This window comes from Hydractinia symbiolongicarpus, chromosome 1 (assembly GCF_029227915.1).
Source record: "Hydractinia symbiolongicarpus strain clone_291-10 chromosome 1, HSymV2.1, whole genome shotgun sequence".
NCBI lineage: Eukaryota > Metazoa > Cnidaria > Hydrozoa > Anthoathecata > Hydractiniidae > Hydractinia > Hydractinia symbiolongicarpus.
Genome location: NC_079875.1, coordinates 29,066,621 through 29,085,280, shown reverse-complemented (window position 1 = coordinate 29,085,280; position 18,660 = coordinate 29,066,621). Strand labels below are relative to the sequence as shown.

Here is an 18,660-nt window from a genome sequence, read left to right as displayed (position 1 = left end):
AACAACGTCTAGGTTCTTATATTTTAGTCGTAAATTGATAAACGAGGCATTTTAATGTGACCAGTGTCGTGTATTTGCGATTTATCGTAATGATACAAGATAATTGTACTTTAGGGTCAACAATCTCGTTTCAGGTTCTTATATTTTAGCCGTAAAATTGATAAAGCAACCATTTCAATGTGACCAGTGTCATGTATTTGCGTTTTTTCGTATTGATACAAGATAATTGTACCTTAAGGACGACAACCTTTTCTCAGGTTCTATATATTTTGGCCATAAAATTGATAAACGAGGCATTTAAAAGAGACAAATGTTTGATATTCTTGCCATTTTTCCTACTGATACAAGATAATTGTTATTTAGGGTCAACAACATCTCAGGTTCTATGTATTTTAGTTGTAAAAATGATAAACGAGGCATTTCAAACTGACGAGTGTCATATATTTGCGATTTTTTGTATTGATACAAGATAATTGTACTTTAGGGTCAACAATCTCGTTTCAGGTTCTTATATTTTAGCCGTAAAATCGATAAAGGAACCATTTCAATGTGACCAGTATCATGTATTTGCGTTTTTTCGTATTGATACACGATAAATGTACCTTAGGGACGACAACCTTTTCTCAGGTTCTATATATTTTGGCCATAAAATTGATAAACGAGACAATTAGGAGAGACGAGTGTTATATATTTTTCGTGTCGATAAAGGATAACTGTCAGTTAGGGTCGACAACTTCATCTCAGGTTCTAACTATTTTAGTCGTAAATTGATAAACGAGGCATTTCAATGTGACCAGTGTCATGTATTTGCTATTTTTCGTATTGATACAAGATAATTGTCATTTAGGGACGACAATCTCGTCTCAGGTTCCAAATATTATAGTCGTAAAATTGATAAACGAGGCATTTCAAAGTGACGAGTGTCATGTATTTACGATCTTTCGTATTGATACAAGATAATTGCACCTTAGGGACGACAAGCTCGTCTCAGTTTCTGTATGTTTTAGTCGTAAAATTGATAAACGAGGCATTTAAAAGAGACAAATGTCTCATATATTTGCGATTCTCCGTGTTGATACAAGATAATTGTCATTTGGGGTCAACAACGTCTCAGGTTCTATATATTATACTCGTAAAATTGATAAACGAGGCATTTCAAAGTGACATGTATTTGCGACTTTTCGTATTGATGCAAGATAATTGTACTTTAGGGTCAACAACGTCTCAGTTTCTATATATTTTAGCCGTAAAATTGATAAACGAGACATTTCAAAGTGACTAGTGTCATGTATTTGTGATATTTCACATTGATAAAGGATAATTGTCATTTACTGTCGACAACCTCGTCTCAGGTTCTAACTACTTTAGCTGTAAATTTGATAAACGAGGTAGTTCAAAGCGACGAGTGTCATGTATTTACGATTTTTCGTATTGATACAGGATAACTTTACTTTAGGGTCAACAACCTTGTTTCAATTTTTTATACTTTAGTCGTAAAATTGATGAACGAAGAAAGTGACGACTGTTATATATTTGCGATTTTTCGTATTGATACAAGATAATTGTACCTTAGGGACGACAAGCTCGTCTCAGTTTCTGTATGTTTTAGTCATAAAATTGATAAACGAGGCATTTCAAAGTGACTAGTGTCATGTATTTGTGATATTTCGCATTGATAAAGGATAATTGTCATTTACTGTCGACAACCTCGTCTCAGGTTCTGTATATTATAGCCGTAAAATTGATAAACGAGGCATTTTAAAGAGACGTGTGTCTCAGATACTTGCGATATTTTGTATTGATATAGGATAATTGTATTTTAGGGTCAACAACCTTGTTTCAAGTTTTTATATTTTAGCCGTAAATTTAATATACGAAGCATTTAAAAGAGACGAGTGTCTCATATATTTGCGATTTTTCGTACTGAAACAGGATAATTGTACTTTAGGGACAACAACCTCCTCTCAGGTTTCACATATTTTAGCCGTAAAATTGAAAAACGAGGCATTTAAAAGTGACAAGTGTCATGTATTTGCGATATTTCATGTTGATACAAGAAAATTGTCATTTGGGTACGACAATCTCGTCTCAAATTCTATATATTTTAGTCGTAAAATTGATAAACGAGGCATTTCAAAATGACGAGTGTCATGTATTTGCGATTTTGCGTTTTGATACACGCTAATAGTACCTTAGTGACGACAACCTCGTCTCAGGTTCTATATATTTTAGCCGTAAATTTGATAAACAAGGTATTTCAAAGCGACGAGTATCATGTATTTGCGATATTTCGTATTGATGCAGGATAATTGTCATTTAGAGACGACAACCTCGTCCCAGGTTCTATATATTTTATCCGTGGAATTGATAAACGAGATAATGCAAAGTGACTAGTGTCATATATTTGCGATATATACATGTCAAGAAAACTTGTTTGGTGCTTTTTACGTTCTTGATTAAAGAAAAAGATTTGACGATAAGTCCAGAAAGAGCCAGTGGTGTTTGTTAAAACAAATTCTATTTGAAATGTTTTTTCTCAGGGTTAATTCTGATACAAACAGCAAACCGTCCTGTTTGTCAAACTACTGAGGTGTCTTACTCACCTCTGTGAGTAAAGATGACACATCCCAGCAAAATTTTTTGTATTTGATGAATTATACCTTCTTCCTCTTAAGAAGTGATATTTTGAAATTTGTGAACGTAAATTTATGAAATAAATAAGAAACCTATTCTACTATAACCTATAGTTCTAATAAAAAAGACGATATATGCCTTTAATAATTTGCTTAGGTAAATTAAAAAATATAATTGTTTGAAAATGTTCTTAATTTCTCTAATGTTCTTGTAATAAACGTTTGATAATGTTATTACAAGTAACATCATAAGCAGTTTTGTTCCATTTGTTTCGTATATTGACATCGATGTGTGGTATAGACAACAACAACTTCAAACATTCAATATGACCGAAAGAAGATGCAAGATGTAATGGTGTTTCATTCCATATGTTTCGTATATTGACATCGATGTGTGGTATAGACAACAACAACTTCACACAATCAATACGATCGAAAGAAGATGCAAGATGTAATGGTGTGTTATTGTTAATGTTTCGTATATTGACATCGATGTGTGGTATAGACAACAACAACTTCACACAATCAATATGACCGAAATAAGATGCAAGATGTAATGGTGTGTCATTGTCAGTGTTTAAATTGTTAATATTTGTGATGTCATGATTAATTAAAACATTCAAAACATCATGACGACCATAACTTGCACTGTAGTGATATGCATTCCATTTACGTTTATCCACAGCATACACATCGCTACCAGCATCAATCAAACATTTCACTATTGATGGATTGTTGTGATATGCTGCTTCCATCAACAGTGTTGTTTCATCATAATCATTTCTCAATTCAATGAGATTTGGATGATCGAGAAGAATTGTTTGAAATGTCTTGACATCACCATTTTTAATAATCTTTTTAAGTTCTAAAAACACAAATTATGTGGTTATAATAAGAAACAAAGGGTGTAAACTTTAAATTAAAAAAATATTGTCATGAAATACTTTCTTTCTCACATTTCTGACTCATGAAATAAATTTGCGCTAAATGAAATAGGGCCGAAGTTCGCAGTCGGCGCAAAATTTAAATAGGAATCTCTATTTCTAACCTCTGAAGTTTTAAGAACATTTATATAGTCAATTGTCTAAAAATTAAAACTTTAAGAACATAATTGTTAATAAACTTATTTGGCTTACGTTATTTTTTCGTGAATAAAAACTAAAGTTATCATATTGTTGATACCGATTCACACAAGTTGCGAGTCGACTCACTGTAAAAATTTAAAGTGCGTGTTTGATATTCTGTTATATTCTCATTATAAATTCTCTGGAGACGAAGTTTTTATTTTTTTTATTTTTTATTTTTATTTTTTTCTATTTAAAATAATGTTTTTACAGCATAACCTATTCCGCAGGACTACGCTATTGGCTGGAGTCACGTGACATTTTGGTTCAATGTTTCCATTTTTTGCATGCATTAGTTTTATTTACAGTCCTCTGAAAGAAGAACAACGCTGTTAGTTTTTATTCTCGATTTTGATTAGGTGCAAACTAACAGTGTACAAATTTCAAACTGCGAGTTTAACAGATCAAGTGCGAGTTACAAATTTTAAACTAAAAAAGAAAAATCACATAATTAAAGAAGAAACATTTTGACCTACGCCATCTTTAGTGCATAATTTTTTTATGTGCTAAAAATGGCGTATGTACCCTATCACAAATTTTAAATTTTTTGAAGATGTCAAAGTATTCTTGAAAAGGTATTCACAGATCTTTTTTTTCACCAAAATCTGACTAATTATTGTCAACTTTGTTTCACTGGAAACTTCTACTCAAGTATCAGTCTAACAAATCACAATTACACTGTAATTCGTCATATCACAACGTTGGTTCTTGCACATAATAAAATTGAAGAAAGACTTATTAATTATCGCAAAAAAAAAGCTTCCTTTACTTTACCTCCTAAACTTTCTTTTCTTACCTTTCCACCGCGTTATATATTACATAAATTTTTGTGAATAAAAAGAACATCATTATGCTGTTTCAAGCAAAGAAGTACACGAGATCTTAATTTGTCAAAATATTAGATCTTAAATTTTAGGTTATCCAGGGAACAATTATTAAAGAAAAATTGTTCTGGGAGAAAGTTATTCAGGGTCAAGAGAATTTCTATGCTGGATTGTTCTTACTTGACGACGAAAATCAGGTTGTCCCTAGTTTTAGAAACAACGATTTGAACCTAAAATTGTTCTTTTGTTATTCGCATTTGCCAGAAAGAAAATGCTCCTGTTCTTATAAAATTATAGTGGCTTCGTATGGCATGTATTCAGTAGAAATTAGCCAGGAGTCATTGTCTAGAAGGGCAGGGGGATTGTTTAGTGACAAATTATCATTAGTAAGAGTTATCCAGTGCGGGAGTTTTATGTGGATTCTCAAATAGTTTTTAATTTATTTTTTATTTTTTTAAGTCATGAGTGATACGATTAGTTGTTAAGGATAAAAACGGAAGTACAAAAACTGACTTTGATTAGGTTAGCGAGTAAGAATATTTATGGAGCGCGTGGGAAAGAGTGAAAAAAAAGAATATGGATTTTGTTACGAGTGGTGAAAATTGGAATAATAGTATTATGGCAAACTACAAGTGATTACAAATGGGATTGAAAGTACTGTTAATCATCAAACAACTACAAATAGTCAAATTTCTGCGTAATGCAAGAGAACTAGCCCCAATCTTTCTAACCTAAAATCTCTTTCAGCATATCGGTTTTATCTTAAATTAATTTAAGTTTTGGTGAGAAAGTTTTTTCCAAAGCCTAGCGAACAGAATAGAACAGTACTATGCACAGTACACAGCAACAAGAAAAACTTTCAAAGTTGATGAGTGTTAAGAATTAATAGCATTGGAATAATACTTGTGCTTACTAAATTGTTTTCTTCGCCATAGTAGGATTATTATATAAAAAAAGAACATATAAAATTTACAATAAAATATGCCAACCTTTTTGTAAATAAAACTTTACACCTTCAGGTAAGTAAGGATTATTTACGAAAAGCTTCGTGTATTTTATTGTAAATTTTAAATGATCTTTTTTATATCACTTGTGCTCAAGTTATTGCATATACAACCTGTTTTAGGTAGAAATAGTCTTTTAGCAATACCACAATTACTGTGTGTCGAGAAAAATTAACCTATCTCCGCCACATAAAAAGCTTCATACCTTTAAAAGAGTAACGCTTCTCAGCAAGCTGGAAACTTTTTGGCTTTACATCACTAAATAAAAACACCGTTAATTATATTACTGCTATCTTTTAACCTTTATCAATCTGTATAAGCATTTAACAAACAGGCTGTACAAACATTTTTATTGTATGCGACAAATATTGAAGCAGTTGTAATGATATATCAATCATTTAAAACAGTTCAATGACAACAAATTCTGATTATGATCAATATGGTGATGTGTAGAGACGATGACAAGTACCACATAGAGGATTTAAAATATACCTACTTCTGTTGTTGTTTTCCAGAGGAAGGATTTACAATTGGTTTCTTGTACTCTATAAGATACAATAAAATTTTTTTTAAATTCACATAATTTATGTTAAAACTTTAATGAATAAAATGAAAAACTCACTTTTCAGACTTTCAACTAAGTTCATTAGATCAGTTGTTAATTGGGAATAGTTGGGTTGGGTTTCAACTTCATCAATGAAGTTTCTATAAACAGAACATTCATTGGGATCTACACCAACAGTGGTGACGTCATCTATTGAAATATTTATTTCTCCCAATGGATTTGACAAAATATCTGCTTTGTTCATTTGATGAAGATGTGAATTGAATGTTGGGATAGTTCTTGGAAACGAGGATAGCCTGCGAAGTTGTCGTTCAATTTCCAACTTTTCAGTAACCAACTCAAAATGAGATTTTAAATTAAAAGCTTGAACGTAATCTGCAAATTCTTGTACTTTCTTACTGTCGACAAAACCATCACAAGTCAATTTTGCTTTAAATTCTTCAGATTTCTCATCGAATATCCGCAATAGATCTTCTTCTTCTTTATTTAACATTTTGAGATACTCTTCTAATCGTTTTAACTTTCTTTCTTTTAACTTTTGAACAAATACTTCCCTTTCTTTCTCTAAATTTGTTAGAGCGTCACTGTATTTTCTTGTTAACTTTTCCAACACCACTTTTGCTTCATCGAATAAAGTGATAAACGATTGAAACCACTTTTTGGCTTCCACTCCAAATTCATCTATCGTTTTGATTCTGTGATTCTTATGTTGTCGGTGTTTGCAATAAACACATGTTAACAAATTTTCACAATCAATACAGACAAATTTTGCAAGCGAGTTATGTTGCGTACACAATGGTTGAAGTTCTTGCAATTTTTGATTGAAAATGACATTGATATATGATTTGTTGGAACAAGAATGAAGGTTTTGACATTTTTCACAGATCTTTAAACTGCATGTTGTACAGGAATAGCTGCTTATCTGCTTACATTCTTTACTTTGCTGACATAAAGATTTAACATTTTTACCAGGTGACCTATGGATAAAGTAATAATAATTCTATATAATCAAATTATATATCCTCATATTCCATTATAGTGAGCTTCTTGACATATGCTATACAATTTTTATAATGACCATGAGTTGCTATTGTTCTTACTTTGTTTTTATATTTTGAACACTTGTTACCTACGATAAATTATAAATATTTGATATAAATTTGTCTGCTTTAAAATATCATTTTTCTATGTTTGCTATTCTTTCCTGAAGAACTTTCAGATTTGAAAATTTATTTTTTTGTTCACATCCAAACGAACTGAAATGTTAGGAACTAAAAACTTTTTCTTAAATTATGTCTATTTATGTTATGTGCATTTATTTCCATGCGCATTTGTCTACAATAAACATTCCTACAATTACTGAGAGAAGTACAAAATGAGCGTCTTTCAGTATTATGTGCATACAATTAACTTACACTTTGTCCAAAATGACAGTTAACGCAAACACTTTCATTAATGAGGATGTTGTTTGTTCGTGAGTTATTGTTGTCTTTTCAGTACATCTTACTGGACAAGGCAGTTCAGCACTACCATCTTCCATAAACACTAAAATACTATCTAGACACGCTTGACAATAAGTATGTCCGCAGTTCAGTTGTTTAGGCTGATGATAGGTGTCCAAACAAATCTTGCATTCCAACATTGCAGCAAGCTCAACTTTTGATAAAGCCATTTCACTTCTAAAAATAAAAATATTTCAAGTATCTTATTTATTACTGCTGAGTGAGATTTTTCAGTATATTATTGGTGAACAGTATTACTTCAAATGCTCGGGATTAAACTTTTGTTAAGAGCAAACCTCGCCACGCGTTCTAATAAGAAAAGAGTGATTTCATTTTTACAGTGATTTCACACAGTTAAGTAAGGTTTAAAAATATGCAAGTAATTTACAAAATGAATAAAAAATTAATTTCGTGTGAATCAGCATAAAATTTAAAAAAATTATCTGCATTCCCATGCATAAATATTCATGTCAATGACAGGATTATTTATGCACAAGGATGCATAGCTTTTGAATTCAACATTTGTGCAATTTCTTATATTGTTTAGATCGATGCTTACATTACGATGCATGACAAATAAAGTGCACTCTGTGTCATATCACTACGAGCCAATAAATTGAATAAAACTAATATTTTGTGAAAAAAGAAATTAAGAATCGAGATTATGAATCTAAAAGTATACCCCTCCAAAATTCAGCATAACCACCAAACATTAGAAACCTAGAATACACGAAATTGCATCACACCCACAATAACAGATAAGCTTTTGCAACAAACAGCCTTTATTTAAGCAAATGCAATATATAGCTTTCTGTAAACCAATAAATTTACATTTCCAAACCAAGTATATAGTAAACGGTTAAAGTTATTTTATATTTTAGGTCGTAATTATTCCCCCTTACATAAACTCTGTCGTGGAATTATTTTTTAAAATTATTTACCAAAAATATACAAAACTCTCTCTTCTAACTTGTGTTTTCAAAAATATCTTTCACAATACTCAAACAACAAAGGACACGCCAGCGTTTGTCCAGTAATAAAATATCTGTTTAAACAGTGGAATAATAGACTTCTTTTGTTGCCATAGCTCGTATTTGCTTTTAGAAGTTCTTCATCGTAGGAGCTTTAAGACACTCCGTTATTTGTTGTCATTAAAAGTTTATAGTTATTGTATAATTTTAAGAAAAATTACGATAATCTGTTATTCCCTATATTTGTATTCTTGATTTTCGTATCATAGAAAATCTTGTAATTCATACAATATGTAACGTGTGTACCCTTACGACCATTTGATTTCAAATTTAATTGAAAATCAGAAATCCAGAATTTTAGTAGAAATACATTTTTTTAATACTTTCCTATTTTGAAATTTAAAATTTAGTGCAGGGTTTACCAGATTTCGGGTTGAACTAACTCTGCAACGTTTTTCGAGCATTCGTGGACCGAGTCTAACATTAAAAAAATTCAAAATAGCAATTTTCTTTCGTTGTATATTAAAAAAATTCTTTTTACTTCATGATCATTTTTAAGATAAAAAAATTGAAAGAATAATATAACTTCGTTTAAAGTTCGATTTCTTCTTTATCAAGTCTCGCGCGTAGTTAGATCTAATTCTCGCCTATACATGTAAATTTCTAGCCCGATATAGAATTTGATAATAAGGTGTTGAAGAAAAGTCGATAGATAATGTGAAATGGCATTCTGTGACATGTCACTACGAGCTAATAAAATGTATTCAACTGTTATTTTGTGAAAAAAGAAATAAAGAATCGAGAAGTATACCCCTTCAAAATTCAGCATGATCACCAAACAATAAACTTAGAATGAACGAAATTGCACCGCACCCAGAATAATAGAAAAGTTTTAAAAATGATTCGATCAACTTACGAAGGAAGTAATAATAAGCCGAAATAATAATTTACTTACAGCACAATCAATCGAGTATTTTCAAGATTGAAATTGTTCCCTGTTATGTTTCTTTCTGCAACGCTACACTTATTATCAGACAGTCTTTATTTGAAGTAAATGCAATATATGGCTTTCTGTTCTGTAAAACAATGAATTTACTTTTCCAAACCAAGTATAACGTGAAGGGTTAAATATAATTGATATTTAACGTCGTAAGATCTATACTGGAAGTATTTTTAAAACTATTTAACAGAAATATACAAAATGTTTTAACTTGTGCTTTTAAAAACAACTTTCACAATACTCAAACAACTTAACACAAATGACACACGCCAAAAATATTTAATTAAACAGTGAAACAATAGACCTCTTTTGTTGCCATAGCTCGTATTTGCTTTTAGAAGCCCTTCATTGTAGGAGTTAAGGGACACTCCGTTATTTGTTGTTTTTTAAAACCTTAATTATCCTTTAGTTTTTGAGTAAAATCACGGTAATTTTGTACGGCATGCCTGACACTTCCGGGCAGACATATTATTTTTGTTACCAGTATTACTTTAATTGACTTTTGTTTATTATGCCTTAATCTAAGATTTCTTCTGTTGGTCCAGAAAATTTGTTGACACACTTCGACAATCTATTATAGAACAGATTAAAAGGCGTTATAATTGGTATAATATTGTAAATTCTCGATTAACATTCGGCTGTAATAAAGTTGGAGTTAGGAGGACAGGTTTGATGTGAATCTCGTCCAGGGGTTCTTAGTTTCTTTATATTGATTCCGTTCAAACAATTAAACCTAAGATGTCCAGAGAAGAGACTGGGTTAACCCCATGCATCATGTGCGTTATAAAAACCTAAAAATATAAAGTAAAAATTTGAATTTAATCAAATAACACAAAAAGAAAAAAAACAGTGAACAAGTTCTCCTAATGGGTTATTACCGTTTATTCAGTTCTTACAGAAAAATATGAAGTCAAAAAACCAACAATACTGTTTCCAATTTGTTATTGCCGTGGTGCCACGAAATGGCTGGTAAATTAAATTTAGAAAAGTTCTAAAAATAGCTTTGTTTGTCTTTTATAACTTCCATAAAACACCTAAAATAGATCTACAAGGGAAAAGATAAAAAATAAAAAAAGAAAGCATGCGACTAAGCAAAAGGTCATCTTCGGACCATTTGGTTTTCTGTTATTATTTACACACTAAGCAAAAAAAAAGCACAAAAAGACTTTAAAACCTACTTTTCAAAAATATCACTCATGTCTGTACATAGTACAGATTTAATACACCCTAAAATTTTATTTTTTATTTATTACATTTATGACTTTTTGAAGAGAATATGCTACAGATTGTACATTGTGTCCTTTTTTGGAAATGTTCGGATCATTTCTAAAACACACACAAAACATATTCAAAAATATAATGTTTTGCTGTATTTTAAAGAAAAGTTGAACATGAAACTATTTTATGTTTAATTCTTAAAATGACTACTTTGACAACAAATAAATAAGTATGTTCCACAAATTGATATCTACATTTTTTTAACATTTTTACTGAAAATTCTTGACTGTATTGAGACAAAATAAGTAAGTTTAAGATAAATAATATTCAGCACTCAATGATGTAAACAAAACTGGCATTTCTTAGCTAAAAAGACAGATGGGGACTTCTTTTACAGAACAGAATAGTCAACTTTGAAATAGAAAATGGCGATCTGAGCATGTGCCTTCTGCTTTTCGTTTTTTTTTTCAAATAAAATCCAAATTATATGTCAAGGGTTAAGTTAAATTAAGACATTTGAAAGAGATCTAGATTCAGCTTGATTTGATCAGATCACAATGGTCATAATACTAATTTGAAATAATATCTCACTTGTACAACCACCAAGAAATCCAACTGAACCACATTATTATGATTCCAAACGGTAAATTGCGTCATAAAACTATTATTTGTTTGACGAGGATAAATTTAAAAGTATGATTTGTTCCTGTTGGAGAGTTTTAATCTCGAAGGTAAAAGATACACAACGCAGATAAAAAATACAGGTGGAGAAAAAGAAAATGTGTGCCTTTCCTGGGAAAGTTACAAACCAGATGGACTTTTCATTATCATTTTAGGCTAAATATCGATTAAGCTTTTAGTCAGCACTTTTTTATGTTTCACAACAAGATATCAAAATATCTTAGATTTGAGTTAACAAGCCTAAAATTTTCGATCGCTTTTAAAAAAAATATTTGGCGTATTTGAACTCAGGATCAAAATTTATATAAACATGCAAATTATAAAGCTTGTAGACTCAGTGCAACTGCCAGTATTAACGCATAACATTCGAAAATCGCTGGTTTTTCTTGTGATAAAAACAAAACAAATCATAAAGCAAAAAAGAACGGTCACTTACAATCCTGTCTAAATTAAAGCTGAAATAGTCCGGTTTGTGATTTAAAATTTTAAGTTCACCAACTGCGGATAAATAACACCTTGATCACTGAAGCGGCTTCACTGTAATACACATTTCCCGAATTTTTTTCTTTTAAGTTTTAGCAGTTTATTGTTTTGACTTTAAGATCATTTTCAGCATCAATGAATTTGTGTGTATAAATTTTTAACTTGGTGGTGTTAATGTTACGGTCAAAGTCTCTTTCTGACTTTTACTAATAAGTTTCTGTTTCAAGCAGAGTTTAATAAGTTGATTAATAAGTTGAGAAATAGCAGCGGTACATCAAAGAAAACTAACTCAAAACTAAAATATTTAATAAAACAGTGAAACAATAGACGTCTTTTGTTGCCATAGCTCGTATTTGCTTTTAGAAGCTCTTCATTGTAGGAGTTAAGAGACACTCCGTTATTTTTTTTAAAACCTTAATTATTCTATAGTTTTTGAGTAAAATCACGGTAATTTTGTACGGAATTCCTGACACTTCCAGGCAGACATATTGTTTTTGTTACCAGTATTACTTTAATTGACTTTTGTTTAATACGCCTTAATCTAATATTTCTTCTATTGGTCCAGAAAATTTGTTGACACTCTTCGACAGCCCATTATAGAACACATTGAAAGGCGTTATAACTGGTATAATATTTTAAATTCTCGATTAACATTCGACTGTAATAAAGTTGGACTTAGGGGGGACAGGTTTGAGAGTCAACAACGTCCCCGGTCATATATATTTTAGCCGCAGAATTGATAAACAGGCATTCCAAAGTGACGAGTGTCATTTATTTGCGATTTTTCGTATTGAAACAGGACTAGCCGGGAGACTAAACCCGACGTCGAAACGTCGTGTCTAAAAACGCCGTTGAACACCCAAGCGCCTAATAAGAACTGCAAACAGTGTTCTCAGTAAGAGCTTTGTAATAAAAGAAACAAAGCTGTGAACTCGTGTATTCTCCAAAAAACCTAAGCATTGAGCAGGAACATTTTGTTTACATGGTTTGACTTGCTTATTACTTCCATAATAATGAAATTCGGCAATCAAGTCAAAGCCAGCCTCCTTTTTTTCCTTCTTTGATCTTGAATCAGTTTTTTCTTCAAATGTAAACATTAATGGAAACCATCACCCTAGACGAAAAAATGTTACGTAAATTTAAAATACTTGTGAAGTAATTTTTCCACAACAAGCGAGATGTAAAGAATGACCAACTTGACGAAAAATATTATTCACAATTTAACAAAGGAAGAATGCTTAAAGTATTGACGCTGACTACTTAGACAACGGCAGGTTTTTAATTGGTTACCATAGCAATTCGCTGCAACTTTATATATCCTTGCCTCAGTCTTTTGAAATACTAATGAAGGCCTTACGATACAGTTTTGTCCTTGTTGTTGGTAAGATGTTATCATATAGGCGCGATAAGATTGGCAGTTAATTTAATAACAATTTTGTCAGGAAACGATCTTTTGATGTAATTTAAAGAGTTTCAAGAAGAATATTTAAAGGAAAAATAATTAAGTTAGAAAGTTTTCTAACCAGGGATCAGAAGAGTAAGGTGAAACTGGTAAATATAATTTTTCCATACTTTTTCATCATATTAATATACGTTTTCCATTCCTGGACTTGATTATAAACTGGACTTGATTTGGCAAGCATAAAGATGAAGTCGTTGTTACTTTCCTTAACCGTATTGTCACTGTTTGGTGCTTCTGTAATGGTAGACTCGAGGTCTGTATTATGAAAAGGTAATAAAATCACGTATGGATGCAATAGATTTTGCTGGAGTTGCTGTGGAGTATCTTGGGTAAGTCATTCATTATTTATATGAAACCTTCCAGCTTTTATTTCGACTGTGAGATATCATAAAATAATTCTAGCGGATGGTATTGTGTTTCACATAATCTAACATTGAAAACATTCACTTCTTTATGTTTCCTCTATTTTAGCATGACGTAAAAATCATATTTCATCAAACTACGTTAGCTAAATATGAAAATGCTTACAAAGTTTTTAGTCTTAACAAGATTAAACAATCGTTTGGGTTATATTCTGAAATACTCTTTTTCCAATATTTCTTTCCACGGTGAGATTAAAGAAACCAAGTTTGAACAGTTATCTTAGAAGAAATGTTTTCTTAAGTGAAGCTAAACTGTAAAAACATGCGCCTACATCAAGTTTGATCTTATAAACGATGCGATTACGTTGTATAAAGGCGGGTTTCCACTCAAGCGAATGTAGAATAAGTAGAACAGGTAGAATGATGCTGATTTATGAAATATGCAAGGCGTTTTCGTTTGTTTAAAATATTTTCAGCTATTTTTCACTTTTTCACGCTTCTCGGGGAAGTGGAAACTCCTAGGTGAAGAGAAATCTTCCTTCTATGTCTTACCAACGTGTCTTTTAATGTAACTGCATTTGATTTCGAACAAACAACACTAAAGTATATTTCATATTATTCTACATTGTTTTATAGTGGAAACAGTATGAAATTACTTAAAATAAGTATTCAAGTGATCAAGTTATTATAATGTACTTCTCGTTATAGCATAGTCAAAATAATTTTATAGCATTTACACACAACTTTACTTTCGTTTTTCTTCATTTAGACTAGTGGTGAATGGTGCTATACTGGGTTTTAGTCATATAAAGTGAAATGTAAATTACCACGTGATTGTACTTATGTTATGCAGGGGGGATTATCTTCATTGTCATGCTCGATGTACATTGTTTTGAATACTGGAAAAATACTTCAGAACATATTTTTTAGTAACATCTTGTTCCTTAAAAGGGACATGAATTGATAAAAAATAGAACGCTTTTTCATTACTGCTGAACTGCTGTGCTGAAGTGGCTCACAATCCACCTATTCATCCTTAGGGGAAAGTCTTTCACAATATTAGTTAGTCCACATGCCTGCACATAGCATCCATGGAAATGTCTAAACAGCATCACTTGGCCAGTATTCTCTCTTGTCAGTAGTAATTTTTCCAATTCAGCACGGCATTTAATTAGTGCAAATAGCCATTTTGCGAACTTTGAATCTGACATTAGTTTAATAAGTTTTACCTAAATATCTTCCAACCAAACATTTATCGGCTTTTTGTCTATTAACGCTTTTGCCTGTGTTCTTACAATAAATAAATCTGGGATACGAAGTTTTTCAAGCGTTTTTTGTTATTTTCCCCTGGAATATGATCACAGGACGGAACATTGTACCATCATCAGTAGTTGTTTTTCCCCTTCTGATTTAGTGCGGTAATGGTTAAAACTTCTGCTGTAGACAATAATTAGTACAGTTTAAAGTTTTTGATCTAATCAAAGAATCCCAACCAGGTATGTTGCTTATGGTCCGCTGTAAGCATTGAAAAGTAGACAAAAAAATATATCGCAAAGTGAGCTTTGTGTTACTTCGGTAGGAACTGGTATCTTTATTGCTTATGGTGACGATCTAAAAAATTCCACAAATCTGTCCGTTCTCGTTATAATTGTGTTTCTAAATTAGCATGAAATAAAAAAATGAAGTAACGTTATATGAATAAGAAATAGATTTTTGACACACCTGACTGTTGTTGTTTGGTTGACGTTGCTCCATGATGATACAAGCGACTGTAAAGCTGATATCATAGATACTTTCAGTGATGGTTTATTCGGATTAAGACTAAGAAATATGAGCTTTACTAATCGCTAAATTTTTGTAACTCTTTATCCCTTTAACATTTCGCCGAATATTTCGAACAGCATAACACAATGGAAGCATCGTGCAACCAAATTCAAATTAATGATCTTTTGCGTTGTCCTTCTGCCGAAGTGGATTTTTCTGCGGGCATATCGACTAGTACCGAGTACACGGAAATAGACGAGTGCAAAGGCCGAAGTTCGAGTTCGACTGTAAATTGAAACTGCATAGAATTAATTTTTCGAAAGAGGACAATTTGCAAATCCTAATACTAGCGGGAAAAGAATCATAAAACGATGATAAGTCGAGAGCTTTCTCCAAATCGGAAATTACTGCACTGGGTATTTAATCTAGGCACAAGAATCCTAGCTGAATTTAATGTTTAGATACTACAGGTTTTAATAAAAAATAAAGAGATATTTGTTTCCATTTTTTCAGACACGTTAGACTGAAGAACCCTAATCTGTCCTAATTTGGACTTCAAAACAATTCTAGTTGTAATAAATGTCTGATCAGTGTAATAATGTGTGTAGTTTGCTTTGTTTAACAGAAGTATGAACTTGATCGACTTTCAAAAAACATATAATGCGAGAACGACAAATATAGTTAAATTTTCCGAGTGAAAATCCCATGTTGGGGTCACACCCAAAGCCCAATCCTTTTTTACCTCTTATAAATGCAAAGGTCCCTTCCTGCAATCTGCAAAACCCAAAGGTTCGCGTAAGTGGCTAGGTGTAAACGTCTGTTTTTGTCTCTTTTATTATATAGTGTAATGCGTTCGTAACTTTAAAGGCTATTTGCCAAAATTGTGCTGTAAAATGCTGTGTACTTCAAGATAAGAGATCTAACCTCAACCTAGTCTACGTTTAACTTGTTATTAAAGTGTTGAGTATAGGTCAACCAGTAAATATTAAGCAACAAAACCTTAATTTATCAGATAAGGAATTCTATTTGATCCTTATCATGTGTAATCTTAATTGGTTTTAATAAAATCCTTGTGTTTTGATACATCTATCAATTTACACAACAAATTACATCCTTAAATCCTATTACTAATAGCTTTATGTACGACTTGCACGTTTCTTATTTACTATATTAAATCAAAAAAAACAATTTGAAACATCTGAGTAGATTATGGACTGGTGGCCATGTGATAGAGCGTTTTTACTTATATGGCATACAATATGCGCAAAAAACGTTTAAGATATAGTCATCTGGAAAGCATTCATAGAATACACTGTTCTTATTACTGGTCAGTTGAAAACATTATCTCTACTAGAAATATATTTCTAAAGTATAGCTTATTCTTAATTGATTTTTAAACAGATTTAACCTGAACCAAAAAAGATAAGACTGTCCCTTTAATTGGTCGGGATTTATAGAAATTACTACTGAAAAAAATAAAGCAATTAGAAAGTCTGTTTTCTTACTGCGAACGTTGTTTAAAGTTTACTTGAAGCAACTTAAAATTTACAACATGAATATAAATTACCATTTATGAAAAAATACAATTATAAAGGAAAAGCAATTTGCTTGCAAAACTGATCGCCATCTTGAAAAAGAACTCCTGCAGGAAACACCAAGGTTGTTTTTACGCCATTATGTTGCTCAGCGACAAAATGTTGTTACGGAACTTAAAGTAACGTTTTCAAGTTATCAACAAATTGGTAAAATATTGAGTTTTGACTCTGGATTTGTACATCCATCCGAAATAAAGTTGCTAAGAGCATAGACGGGTGTATGGAGGCTGAAAAAACCCCAGCCGTTTTGCCTACGTAGAGCAACTTTGAGCAACATAATGACGTCACAATCGGACTACAAAGAGAAGAGCTTTGATCATTGCTTATTTTTTTCACCTGCATTTCCATGATTAAACGAATCATTTATTTTGTTTTCCGGTTTTTGGTTTAAAAAATCTACCAGGACCAAGACTCGGTAATTACATTTGATTTTAAACACTTGCAGGGTTAGTTGTAAAATACAATGAAACCTTATATCGAAAACATACGTTATAGCGGACACCGGTACAATGGTCACTTACTTGAGGGAACCATAGTTTTGAGTTTAATTTCTTTCTTATGCTTTTCATTTGATAATGACCTTGCCTGCCTTACCTATTAGTTCTTACTAATAGGTAAGGCAGGGAGGGAGTATATATTTTTATGAGATTGATGATAACTATATGTAACAAGTATAGAATGTTTATCTACTTATTACTATCGCCAACGTTTTGTAGCTACTGGTTGCGCAATCTAAAATATATAAGACATGGTTATTTTAGTGTAAAAAGAAAAGAAAAAAAAGTAACTTCGGGAGTTTGTTGGAAAATTCGTTGGTTAGTCTTTAGTAAGCAAGATGAATATTATGAACAATATTTCCCCTATTGATTGTCTAGAATGATAAAAATTCAGCCTCACAGCGAGTGACCACATAACAGATTTTAATGTCTGATCTTTTTAAGCGCATTTTTACCAAACTGAGGATTAATTAATTATATATAAAAAATGTCTATCGTGCGCTATACAAAGAAGATTACCACTCGGGCTGTCTTTCATAGCAGACACAGGCACAGATGTAGGGGATTGTTTGTAATTCGTTCACTTGCCTCCTCTCTGTTTTCTCAACTTACACATGACATGCTCTGGCTCTAGTCGGTTGAAATATGAATATTTTACTCACATACTCGCCTGCCAGAATAATCAGCTCAACTGTTCTGAGTAAGGTAAAGGCGCAGCGACTTTTACCCTCGTAGAATTTTGACCAAATACTTATTTCCATAGTCCACAACAGAAGTTACGTTAAACAAATGTCATGATGAAGTAAGTGACCATAAGATAGGGAGCTGCTTAAAAATTAAGAAAAATAATGCTGCGTAAAACGTTCCTAAAAAATATTAAATAGAGTTAAGGTATGAGAAATTATAAATTTTGAAAAGAAAAATCTGATTCGTTTCCATCATCGATAGTTGTTAACTCTAGGTTATATGATAAAG

At 31.6% G+C, this 18,660-nt stretch overlaps 1 protein-coding gene across 3 annotated transcripts in view; it reads left to right on the top strand.

The window, feature by feature from the left end:
- LOC130649135 (uncharacterized) overlaps positions 1 to 16,137 on the top strand; it is an 88,086-nt gene extending 71,949 nt beyond the window's left edge. For 2 of the 3 annotated variants that reach the window (XM_057455360.1, XM_057455381.1), the window contains one exon: positions 8,200 to 16,137. In XM_057455360.1, the coding sequence (XP_057311343.1) occupies positions 8,200 to 8,272 (73 nt within the window). In that variant the 3' untranslated portion in view covers positions 8,273 to 16,137. Of the gene's footprint in view, positions 1 to 2,934; positions 4,187 to 8,199 lie in introns of those variants that run through there. The other variant, XM_057455368.1, reaches the window with a different exon arrangement.
- The last annotated feature ends 2,523 nt before the right edge of the window (positions 16,138 to 18,660 follow it).